This window comes from Lates calcarifer, linkage group LG2 (assembly GCF_001640805.2).
Source record: "Lates calcarifer isolate ASB-BC8 linkage group LG2, TLL_Latcal_v3, whole genome shotgun sequence".
NCBI lineage: Eukaryota > Metazoa > Chordata > Actinopteri > Centropomidae > Lates > Lates calcarifer.
In genome coordinates, this window is record NC_066834.1 from 5,890,891 (window position 1) to 5,904,742 (window position 13,852).

Below are 13,852 nucleotides of genomic sequence, written 5' to 3' on the forward strand. Positions count from 1 at the left end.
ACAAATGACTTAACATGCTCCCCTCTTTAATAACCCTGTACACCTACAAGATAACAATAACAGAGACGCCACACTGAGTGCTCCTTAATTCAATTAAAAAAGCATGGACAATGAGCATGCTGTGTAAAAAGAAGTCCTTGAGGCAGTGATAAACTTCATAGCTGAGCATTTCTGTGAGAGATGCCAGATGGTCATTTTATGTGAATCTTTTGCTTTAAGGGGAGGCTGATTCAGAACTGAAGTCTCGTTTCAGTAAATTCTTATTTTATCCCATAGTACTATGGTGAATAATGCATTACTACACATTTTGTACTTTTGTGCAACTGTTTGTGTGCAAACTTTGTAACCAAATGTGTAGCTATGAGACTTTAATGGTTCCTTCTATTCTCTCCTTGGTATACAGTTGAGTGCCTACTTCCTAAAAAGGCAGCTATCATCATTCATAGTGAAGTTTAACATGTTTCTTAGCTGTAAATGGATTATGTACTGCCACCAGTGGTGGACAAATAGTAATGCTGTATCCTTGGACATTATTCAACTGTATCCTTGGACACAGTCCTTAGAATTTCAAACATATATAAAACTGTGTACATTATCATGTTTTTACATGGACTGATATATTCAGGGTTTAACTGGTTGTATTCACTGGTAGAAGCAGTAATAATGTGAAAACTTGTCACATGTTTTCCCAACATATGCAGAGGATAACAGGAGCCTAGAGCAAACATTCATGAACTGAACACTGTGTAACTGGTTGTATTCATAAATTAACAAAATGATGTGACCATGAATGCCGACAAGTTCATCCAATCCCCTTTATTAGTGCTATACTCGAAAACAGGACAATGGAAGCATTCAAAAAACAGCTCATATTAACATTTTTTTCATCTGCCACCCTCATTACTTAATTGATGTAAGAGGAAGACTATATAGTTGAAATAAAAATGATGACTGCTGGTGGGAGACAGAATACAAACCCCTGTCCCTTTGTCGCTATGTCCATCCATCCAGTCAGACCTTCTCTCTGTCATTGGTGTAACATCATCATGCTACTGCACTGTGCTACTGAATAAATGGTTTGAAGATGTTTAAACAATTGAACAGTAATACTGTTTTCCAAGGAAAGACAGTCTATTCTTTGGAACAATTGCCCACAAAGTTAGATTTGGAAATACTGACCTGCAACATCACATGAAATAGTTTTTCCCTTTTAGAACTCACTTGATTTATAAACAAAATCCATCTTCCAATTGTTATCTGTTCTAAAGAGAGAGTACATGCTGCAAAGAAAACAAGGAGAGCCCTCTGGCAAGAAGCTGTAGAGTGCAGGTGACAAGAAGCATGACTTCCCATTTTCAATAATAACAGAGTGTTGAGGATGTAAATACAGGAAATAAAGGATTAAATATAGAAATGAACCATCATCATTATGCTGCCAAAGCATAAAAGATCTGCAGAAGCACAGATATACTATAACACAACAGCTGTTTCCCACAGCTTATTTTAAGATGCATGTACTGCTCACACTTGCAAGTTGCAAATAGGCAACATATTCCTAAATGAATTGGCAGAGACACAGAGGGTAAAACAAGTCTGGAACTGTTGTGAGGTAAAGGTCACTGATAATTAGGACACTAATTAATATGTGACCCAGCTGTCTGGCTGACCGGCTGTCTACCTGCAACATGTTAATCATTCTAATGTATACAAAGTATTCTCTCTTACTCCCTTTCTCTTTGTCATACACATGCATGCACACATATGCTGAGCATGGAGAGGACAGAGGGTATTATACAGTGGAAGTTTTTGATACATTTTTCTTATATACCCTTATATATATATTGTGTAGAGCAAACCAAGACATTATACAATTTCTGGATTCCTTTCCACACGCATGCACATCTGTGTCCACCTTACTCTTTCTGTGTTAAATTCAGAGAAGCGTATCCCTATCCAAGAACCTGGCCCTCTCACTAATGTTCCTCCTTGTCAGAGACAAAGGGATTTTAAGACTGGAGGATTTGGCAGGCTCTACCACTTGCAGGCAATATTTCAACCCATCCATCTAGCTAGGATAATAGAGTGTCCTTGCCTTTCAATGCCTGGAGGAGTGACCAGTTATCACAAGCCACCAGCTCCGTTGTTAATAAAACAGCGGATGGGAGGATCAAGTTGGGGGGGGGGGGGCATAAAAGAGAAAGAAGGATGGAGTGAAGGGTAGAGGAGAGATGGGTGCATGCTATTTTGACAGACTCCTTGCAAAGGTGAAGTTGATCACGATCAGCAGTCAGTTACTGAGCTGGCAGGAGTTCTCTTTTAACATCTTAGCTTTTGGTTTCTGTGAGGATAAATTTAGCCCCATCACATCTCTCTTCAGACCACGGGGAGGGGAGGAGAAGTGAGGAGAGGGGAGATGAGAAGAATTGGAGTGGAGAGGTGGGGCATGCAGTGTTAGGCTGATCTAGCTAATGGCCAAACTGACCTTCAGAGAAAGTCGAACAGTAAGAAGAGTAAGTAGTGTGTCATACAAAGCCACTGCAGCTTAATCCAGGTCGTTGCATTTACTCCTGACTTTACTACAGCCTTATGGTTTTAGGCAGGTAGCTAAGTTTCCACTCTTAGGTAGAATAGGTATACTCAAGTTTAAATATATTTAATGTTGTAGTTGTTACCACCCATTTAAAATGTATCATTTGAATTTTATCATATTGCTAAGAATTGTTAGTAAGCGATTGTAAGCTTTTTCTTTATTCACCACATGATCTGCTGTCTAATTGGCCCCTAGAGAAAAAATATTTCCTTAAAAGACCCAAACACAAAGCCCCTTAACAGTCCAAACACAGCTACACAATGAAGTTCATACCAAGAGTCACGGGTAGAAGCAGTAATAATGTGAAAACTTGTCACATGTTTTCCCAACATATGCAGAGGATAACAGGAGCCTAGAGCAAACATTTATGAGCTGAACACTGTGTATCTGTCTCCAGTAACCACCACAATATGTAAACCTGTTACAAGCATTAGTGTGTATGAGTACACCCTCATGGGTTTCATTGATTGCGTAGCATGTGTTAGACAACTGGAATCATCCATGTAATATAAGAGGCATTGTAGATGATAAAGGTTAGGATAAGAGGAGTATTACAATCAATGAAAAGGAAAGTGCATGGTTTTTTTTTGTGATCTCCATTGCTGGAAAAAACTACTAAAAATGTTGCCTACTTTCCAGACAGCTTGTATTATTTAATAATTGCTGAATATAAACAAATTAAGCTTTCCCAAAGGCAAAACTTTTTGGCATAATTTCAGTTCTTTTGGCTTGTGCCTTATGATAACATGAAATTACTATAGTGTTTCTCATCATGAATAGTGCATCAGTGCTCAAGTAGTAGGAAGGCTGACTAAAGCATAGTAATGTATAGAGGCAATATCATTTGAAATTTTAGAAAAGAGCAGAACAGGTTTCATATAAAGTAATATCGCCCCTGGCCTTTCCTCGTCTCTCTGGTTTTATCACATTTTTCCACTCTGCAGTCCATGGAGCATTTCTCTGTTCCTACCTGATTGAGACATAGTCTCAGGCAAACACTCACAATGCACCTCTCTTAGGATCACTGTTGAATCTCACCGTAAAGTTTCCCTGTCAACAGAGCCTGTAAAACATGCAGCAGTTTCCAAATCTGAACAAAACAGCATTGTTGTAGAAAATAACATTTTTGTTCAAGGCCTACCATGGTCCAGAATGGTGATTTCTTTTACTTGATTCACAGAAGGCTATTCAAAATGTTAACAGAGGTTTGTTGCATACTCTGCTGCAAAGCACCATTCAGAGTAAAGGCTCAGGGAGAGCTCTCAGGATTAGTAAAGAATTTCAAAAGAAATATTTTATGATAGATCAACAGAACTAAATAGAGAAATAGCAGGTGATAATCTGTTTTTCTTTTGGAGTCATTTTATTTCAGTGCTTCAAAAATTATATTGATTAGTTACTAGAAGTTATTTTGAAATATCAAAAATATCACCTCTGACTGTTGTCTCAGAGGTGATATTTTGACAAAAACAAAATGATGTAACTACTCCATACGCATATCCAAAGCCCAACAGACATATAATAGATCAAAATACACCAGTAAGGAAATATGTCAAATGTAATTACGTGACTAACACAGGCACCCTGTGGCACCCCATATCAGCAGCATGATGCATCATACATTTGGTGCCAAAATTAGACAAGTGATGTAGCAAATATGGCCTTTAAGCATTTGAAAGTTTGACCTTTAATTATGTTGAACACTAGAAAACAGTTCCTTAATACATAAGCCGTTCTTGTATCTCTGACATCATCATACTTGTGTCTTAGGTAACATATTTTATTTAAAACATTTTTACCTTAAATGATAATTTCCATGTTGGGACAACATAGTCACGTCTATATTTATAGCTGGAATAGAGGTGGAAACATTATGATCTTTCAAAACCTTGTATTTGACCGTAGAAGAAGGCTACAAAGAATTGCAGCTGAATGAGCTGCTGTGTAGTTAACACATTGTATCTTCGGAAGCCCAATGTGGTTATCACTGTGCATTACTGACTATTGTATTTCCAAACCCCCTAAAGTCTTCTCTCTCATCTCAGCTTGTACCCAAATATGATTTAGCACTCCATCACCATCTCTCTCAAAAGTCCAAATACTGTCAACATTAATAACTGCAAGTGTCTGCAACATTTTGCTAATGTGATTTTCCAGCTTGGTCAATAAGTACATTTCAGAGAGTAATACATTTATCACTATGTGTAACGCTCGTGACTTTCGTTTGTGATTGGCCCCATTTTCAGCCTCCATAGCGACACCTATGAGGATTGTTTTTGACAACATGCTTAATGTCACCTTGGTACAGTGGAAGCTCTCAAAACTGCAGCACTACTGTATATGATTACTGGAAGTCACTGATGATGTGTCACTTATGAAAGTCACAATTTTTAAAAAATCAAATGATTACTTAAGACATGTTAAAGTTCACACATGTAGTTTTACAACTTCACTGAGTAACAAACAAACTCTTCATATTTTCTGTCTTAACAGAATATACATATTTTCATATTTTCTGTCTAATATTCTGTTAAAATTGCCATTAAAAGGTCTGTTGATGAAACTTGCAAGCATTCTGAACAATGCATGTCTCAGAAAACTGTTCTATCTTCTCTCCACTATGACTTCAGATGTTGCTTTTGTCTCAACTCTCGGATAATAACTTGACTCAGATGTTTCTTCAAACTCACCCCCGCTATGCAGTAATGAAATTGTGGAACCTTGATAATTGTTGTTGGGTTCAATTTAAAGCAGAACACATTGTTCAACAGCAAATTGTCAAAAACAAGATTTAAAACAAAGGCGGTTATGTATCTCAGTTCATTTTAGTGGCACATAGAAAATCTTTGTGGGTATACATGGTTGATTGTTTTGGATTCCCCCCATGCCAATATTTGAATACATTTGGAAGCTCCAGTGCTCCAGAAACTGGTAATAGATACACATGGCAGTAAATATAATGATCCATATGAGGTTGGATACCATAGAGTGAAAAACTCCCAATAAATCAATGGGACATATGCAGTCCCCGGGGTTACTTTTCCAGTTTCTCAATGTATTTCTCCTGCTGCAAAACTCTGGACGATGCAGTTTGTTGTGTATTGTGACTAGTTAATTAACTTGATCAAGTCAAGCCTCCATCCCTATCCTCTTGATTTCTGCATAAGAATAAAACAACTAATGACTGGAAGGTGTGGCTGAGGACTACTACAACAACTACAACAGTTAGCCCAAAGGTTCACCAACCATAGGACGGCATAATTTCAGCTAGCTGTGCCTTTTCACGTTAGCTCTTGCCATTCTCCCAACCCCTCCCTCACCGAACAACAACTCCCTGATGCACTCTGAATGACAGAGGAAAGGAAATTATCGAACACCAATACAATAAAACTGTCTGGTAACTTAATAGGGCTGCTGAGCAGGGGCACCGTGGCCATCTTGCTTTGAGGCGATAATGAGAGTCATCATTCCCTCCTGGGTTGGAAGAAAGCAACCTCCTTTGTGGTGATGGTGTGCAAGTGTGTATGCATTTGTGTGTGTGTGTGTGTGTGTATATATATATGTATGTGTGTGCGCATGCGTATGTTTGTCTTTGAGCTTCTTTAGTCCAGTGAGGCCCAATAAGCAAACAGCGTAGTGCTTTAACAAAGCCAGAGAGATCTCCCATTGAATACAGCTTGGGAGAGATCTCTGAGAAATTCTGTTCATTAAATCAGGCTAAAGTCCAAATATTGACTTTGAAAGCTTGAGGGAGACTCAAGCAAAACATAGACTGTCTCATATATCATATTACAGATCCCTCAACCATTCATATGTTTGGGGAATATGTCTCAGGTTGATAAAAGAAAGCTGTCTCACAGCAAAAGTTACATTTGTTAGAACTTAACATGAAATCTGATCTAATAACAGAAGCTGCAGTGACTTATTTGTGCAAGTGACAAGGTGCTGTGTTACGACTGGACTGGTGCTCATGAGAATCATTTATCAAACCTTAAACAAAGGGCTATTTTCCTGTTTATTTAAATAGCCAGTGGGGGTTTCTATTTGATGAAATCATACAAATTCAGGGACAGTTTCTACAAGCAGCTTTGTGGACTTTAAAGGAGATCCTGAGGGATACCATCTGAGGTATTTACATGTTGAGTTACTGCATCTTTAGTTCTTTAATAAGCATTATGATGTATTGTATAAGACTAGAAAGAGGAAGAAAGAGAGGTAGAAAGAAAAGGAAAGAGTCGTAGCACATCACTTTCTCAACTCTACAGTGTAGATCAGACTGACAGAGGAACGTTACGGTTTGATTGTGCAGTGTTGTAAATTTAACATAGTTAAACATGGCCTGAGGAGAGTATGTGATTGTGCAGGGGGCCGGCAGAAGTCAAAAAGCATCTAGTGCTTGCAGATGTATTAAACAAGGGATAAAGTATTCCAAAGATATGTACCTGGGGCATACACAGATAGAGGCTTTTTACTCCGATAATGCATGAACATCGGTGTCTTTCTCTCACTCTGTATCAACTGCCCTAACAAGAATGACACAAAAATAACAACTTGATACAGCTCTCGATGACAGTGATCTAAGGGTTTAGGTATCATGCTCAGGAAATAACTTCATAGTTTACCTGTTGTACACTCTGTAGTCGCTCAGTAAAATCAGTGCGCGACACAACACTGTACCTGGGGATCTGATCCCAACCCAAGGGAGTTTGGGTGTTTACGTCATGTCTATACCTCTGTATTGTTAGTTTTCCCCATTTGCTGATGGTGGACCCAAGAGTCCACAACAGGTGATAAATGTTTAATGTAGGGAAAAGAGAGAGTGCAGTTAATTAGAACAGATAAAATAGATAATGTTTGTAAAGCAATTGTTATGAAGCTGTTGTCTTGCCCTCAGTATTTATGAAAAACACAAGTTATATCAAGTCAAATAAATAAATAAGATATAAACTCTGCTAATCGATACTTGTATATGCATGAATTTACATTTTTAAGCTAAAATTATCAGCATACTTGCCCTTACTTGTTCTAGCTACTATAATATCTCAGCTGTACTTCAAATTATAATAATGTAAGGGCAGTGACAATATAAATTATGCTTAGAATGAAGAGACACACACATGATACAGGGGCCTCTATTGATGACTTATTCAAATCAGTAACTCTCTATGGATTGACTAATGCCTGAGAAAAGACCTTGAACTCAAAGAAACACCAAGAAATATATAGAAATATATAAGAAATAATAAGATCATACCTAGCCATATCTACTTCACGCATATACATATATATGAATATAGATAGATAGATAGATAGACAGATATAGAGTTGCTTCTACAGAAGAACCTGTAACCACCACTGTGTATAATACACATGATGAGTAAGGAGTTTACAGACAGCAAATTATCCCTGCATCATGAAAGGGGAAAAAATAAATAAACTTGGCATTGCAGTTTACAATGGAAGCAGAATGTGGAGAGACTCCCAGTTTACAAGAAACCCTCCCCATGTTGATATACTGGAGTTGATAACAGGGAGTAAGAAAAACTGACATCATTAATATTCACCAGTGTGCAAGCACAGCAACACAAGCAAACCTCCTCCAACCCCCAGATGACTATCAAGCACTGTGTTTTCTAAGCATGGAGGTAATGAGACAAATACTTATTACTCAAGTAAAAATGGCATGAATATTAGGATCACATTAGGCCCTGAATTTAATGATGTTGTAAGTATAATATGTCACAGTAACTAAGAGGCAAAAAACTACTTAAACATTGTATAGAGAAGGAGAAAATATGAAGAAAGCAGAGTCAGTTTCAGTGTAGTCTCACACAGAAGCATGCCTGAGGATGAATGGAGTCATGAAGGAGAAAATGGTACTGAATCTAACAAATCATAACTGAGCTTAACATGCCATTGCATGGAATGTTGAAGTACAACATAATTTGAGGTTATTAAAAGTAATGGCTTGTGTTAAGTGAATCTATGGTGATCGTTTAGTGAGAAATGGGACCATCAGTACTCACTAAAGGGGTGCAAGGGGTCCAGTATTCAGGGTTCAGCTCAGCTCGCGGACGAAGGTCCAGATATTCAGGGTTCAGTTCAGTTCGAGCACGAGTTAATGTCCCCTTCATGGAAAATTGGAAAAAAAAGTCTGTTAGAATTGCTTGCTTAGCTTTGGTTTGTTTGTCATTTATACAAATAGTTATGGAAGAAGACTTATTTGTTTTTAGAGCTCACCAATATGTTTTATTCCAGTGCTGAGACAAGCAAACACAATTTGAAATCAAAGTCATCATTTATATTAAACTTATTTTACTGCCCTAAAATGAGCTTGATTCTATGCTGTCTTTACTTGCTTACATACTGAATGAAAATATAGCATTGCAAGGAAATCATTAACTATAATGAATTAACAGTAGGGCAATTAAAAAATTCCAATGCAACATTGAATTTTCAACAGGAATTCCTATACATTTTAGAGCAATTTATATTCCAAATGAGGTTAGAATCCAGTTTTCCATTCCCGAGGCCCTATGGCCTAAATGACAGGCCAGTGGAATGGACTGAATCTGCTGGGCCCCATGAGGTCTATGATGTATACTGTAATTATCTGCTGATTCTCAAAATGGCTGTGTGTAATGAGGCTATGCTGCATGAAGCCCCAGGCATAAATCACTGTCTTTAACTGACTTCCAGATGACCAACAACAACACAGAGCAGAAGCAGGGAGAAGGGAGGGAATGGGTTATCTGGGCAGCAGCACTATATAGCATCCAACTTGTGCTTCTTATCAGCAAAGGCCATATTGTTAGCCAAACTTGCTTACTTAAGACAGTTTTCTGTCTCCTAAAAATAGTCGACTCACTTGCACTTATTCACAGTTATTTATCTGTTTACAGCTTGGCTACCAATGTATTAACTGCTCGCAGCTTTATTTAGCTATGCAACATAGGTGTAGACTGTCAGCCTGTTTGCTATCAATGGCATGGAAACAGTTTCCATCGTCTGACTCACATACACAAATATAGATAAATAAACTACCACCATAACCACAAGACACACACACACACACATATTTTGAGTGTGTAGTCAAAGAAGTTTTCTATGTCAATACATGCTCAATTAACAGTTATATATAGGAGTATAAAGGACCATACATAGACCTGGGTGGATGGTAATATACTGTACAATTAAACCAGATAGAAGTGGATCATCTGTGGACAGTTTTCTCCATAGAAAATTAATGTAATAAATAATAAGAGCAGTTGAAATTTCACCAGTAAACTTGCATTGGGTAACTATTTCACCTTAAAATAGCAGTTTCAGAATAATTTGGTACACTGACTTGCATTGTAGCTAGTGCATTGGTCAATAGTGCATTATTTATTCAGTTTTAAAAGGGATTAATTGTTATGATTTTTAAAAATGTATTTTTTAAAATATTCCCTTTTTTAAAATCAACACTGTAGTCCTAATATGTCCTAAGACTATCTTAACAAGAAACTTTTCTCACAACAGTTTCCCCACAAATTCTGCCAATTATTGGAGAAAGATGAGGAAAATAGGTGAAAAGGGGCAGAGCAATACTCAGAACCTTTATTTCATTATGCATCTTCTTAATATATTCCACTTGTCTGTCACTCTAATTAATGGCAGCCCTTCTCCATAAACTGCCCAGAATGTGAGATTATTTATTAGTACCAGGCTATGTATCACCAGTGTGATAAGTGACAGAGAGAGGGAAGTGAAAGTTGGCAACATTATAATTGATCATTTTTCACTCCGCAATGTCAAAGAGATTGTGGTAAATCCTTGGTTGCAGTGTGTGATACTGTCAACGCTGACAACAAAAATAAGGTGCATGAATAAAACAAGTTATTGAGATTGATTGAGTGCTGGCAGTGACATGAGGTTTCAGTAGACTTTCCATTACATGAAATAGCAAAAGTAGGACGTTTTGGATTGAAATGTAGCTGCAAAAGATAAACAGATCATTAAAGTTATGGGAGCACAAAGAAGTGAGGAGTCTACTTCTGCCTTGATATTTTCTCCTTTATACAGCACTCCTAGTTCAGTTTGGTTTGGTGGTGCGCACAGCTTTCCTCTTCATTTGCCTGAAATTAACATTAAAATTGATATTTGGGCTTCTTAATTTGTACTGTCAGATAAAATGTAATGTTCTGTCCACTATGTGAGCACTAGGTGATTTGGTCTTTTGGGATAAAATTGATTTGGTATCCAATTTAATTGAACCAGTTGAGAGGCTGAAGAGACTGAGGGTGGCATGACTGATGGAGAGTCCCACACTAAAACTCCAGCAATTTACAGTGTTGTGGGGGCAGTTGCATTACAAATGGAGACCAAAATGAGAAAGAAATTAAACCAGAAGTGTATCATAATGCAGAGCCTGTGGCAACTGACTTTTGGTAAATTTGTGGCTAGAGGAGAGTTGCTGCAGTGGAGTAGTGGTTGAGGAATACATTTTCAGTTGGTGTGGGTGGGCCTGGCATCCCTCATGGCCAGTTACATCACAACAGTCTGGACGAAAACGCCCCTCCCAAGGAGAAACCTATCTCCCAGTGCGAAAGATGCAGCATTATGATAAGTGAGTATATGGCATGTTATATTTGTGTGGGAGGATATACAGTAACACATTTGTTTGCTGTGCCGTTCATTTCCCTGAGAAACCTTTGCTCAATTCAAGAACAGGTTAGATGATATTAGAAAAAGAGGTCCGGTGGTGGACAGCAGGGATACTTTGACAACAGGAAGGGGCTTCCAACAGCCATTTCCTGACATCCTCAGAGGGTGCCGACACTTCCAGACTTCTCATTTCACACATCTTGGTGCACAGTTTTTGCTGGATGACAATCATTCACGCCACAAACACATTTATACATACAGTTTCAAATGAAAAATATTGTAGCGAGGGTTACTTTTCCTGCTAGATGGACTGGCCAATACCCACATTCCACATTGGGTAAGATCTATTCTAGGTATCGGTGTGATTGGCTCAGCAAACCACCAAATTTCTATACCTGCTTAACCTTTTCAGGGTTAGCGGGGGATCTGAGCCTGTTCCAGAATGCACTGGGCAAGAGGCAGAGCACGAGCTGGGAAGGTTGCCATTTGTGTTAAAGAGCTAGCACACATCAACAATGGTATTCATTGTCTATAAGCAATTTTGAGTTTGAATTTCACTTAAACTGCAATGTGGGAGGAAGGTAGAGCACATGAGATACACACAGATTAAAACCCAGAACCTCTTTGCTGTAAAGTGACAATTGTAACCACTGAGCCACCATTTCTGACTGTGTCGAACACAGTCGAGTTCATACTGAGTCACCAACAATACCAAATGGGCACAAGTAGGAAAACACTAGAATATGCCATCGTGAAATTAGAGCCCTTGGTGTTTTTGCCAAACAGTGTCTGTCTCTGTGTCCAAAAAGTGTTTTCCTCAGATGAGTATTTCTAAAAACTCTAAGTACTTGTACCACTGGACACGCTGCTAGTTGTTTGTTTGGGAGGGATGTACTTACAATTTTTGATGAGATCTTCCTCTTGTTCTGACAGAGGTTGGATGTACTTCCTTACATTATTACAGTATCTGTTGATTTAAAAAGCTCATCTTTATCATTAATAACTAGTGCTGTTTTTTGTTTGTTTGTTTCTTGTGTTTTTTTTACTAGTGATAAACTTTTCTGACCAACATGTAAAGGTAAGAATATCAACATACTGCTGAAAGTCTCTGTAGGCCTGTAAAGCTACTATGTTGAACTTGTCTGTATGCTGTGGGCTGAGAAGATGAGCTTCATTAGGGGGATAAAACACTCTTTAATTAGCTTTACCATTGGTCTAGCCCTGCCAAGCCCTCCCAGTCACAACAGACCTTTAGTTCTGTTTAATTACCTTAGAGATACCACTGTGTGCACTCTTCCTTGACATCACAAGACAACATTCGTTTTTCAACAAGTGTTGTGTGTGTGTGTACTGCTAAGAAAAGAAGATGATGTTTATCTTGTGACTAGTGGTAAGACTCATGAGGGAAAAACGATGCACTGCACCTTATATGGATGATTCACTGAGGCCGCTCTTCGATCATTATTTATTTACTCAGCTATTTATTCATTTATTAACTAATCACATCAATAAATCAACACACTTTTTTCATTAGATCAATTGGAGTGTGGCCATTACAAAACTGGTAACAGGCGAGCAAACTGAGTATAGTGGCCCGAACAGATGATATACAACAATGAACATATTCCACTAATAGTAGTGTTAATAGTTAACACTTAGAGCACAGTAAAATCAATCATGGCATCATCTGACTTGTCTCTGGAAATTGCCCAGTATGGGCTGATATATTAAGGCCATAATCGCCCTTGTGCTGGCATGGCTGTCTCTGTCTTAGCAGCCTGCTGACTTACAGTCAGAGCTGTGGTAATGCAAATGAGCCCATAAAGTGGCCCTGTGTGGGGAATCTCCCTCTGGACATCAGATGGAGATCAGCTGAGTAGCGTTGCCTCTTGTTCCCAAATCCAATTCTTACTTCATACCAAATAATTAAATTTTGTGTGTGTGTGTGTGTGTGTGTGTGTGTGTGTGTGTGTGTGTGTGTGTGTGTGTTTTACATTTTGGCTGCTTTGTTTTTGCCTGGACTCTGTCTCTGAACAATATAATCAAAAAAAGAGGAAGAAACATACAACAGTTGTGGGGGTGGAGGATTGTGCTGTTTAGATGCAAGAAAAGGGAAAGTGTAAATGCAAAGGAAAAATGGAACGGAGGGAACAAAATTGATAACGATTAGAAAATGGGAGCACACAAGAGGGTGCTACTAACTTATTTATATTAAGCTGTTCAGATGGCTGGGTGAGAAAATCTGTGATTATTATTCTTTGATTGGCAAAGCTATACCGTGATTGGCCCTTCCTTTGGTGGCGGCATTAAACTTTATGTTTATAGGCCCCAGTGTTAAGCCCATTTCCACGCTCCCCATTCTACACACTACGTATTGACATTCCATTTAAGTTGACGACACTGAGGAGGGTATTTTATGACAGAAAATGTAATGGAAATGCATGCCGCCGGTATTGCAGTAAAAATATCACACAATTACAAGGACATCTTTGCATAGTTGCAGAGTAAAGAGGATATGCATGATGTACCTCTGCTTTGTTCAGAAAGAACAAAGGGAGAGGGATTCATCTCAGCCCTCCGCCCCCCTCACTCCCTCTGCTGTATTAAAACACATAC

The 13,852-nt window shown here is 38.4% G+C and overlaps 1 protein-coding gene across 2 annotated transcripts in view; it reads right to left on the minus strand.

Moving 5' to 3' along the window:
• Window positions 1-13,852, minus strand: part of LOC108887991 (protocadherin-9) — a 183,126-nt gene that overhangs the window by 125,093 nt on the left and 44,181 nt on the right. For both annotated transcript variants that reach the window (XM_018683761.1, XM_018683759.1), the window contains exon 3: window positions 8,617-8,718. In XM_018683761.1, the coding sequence (XP_018539277.1) occupies window positions 8,617-8,718 (102 nt within the window). The remainder of the gene's footprint in view (window positions 1-8,616; window positions 8,719-13,852) is intronic.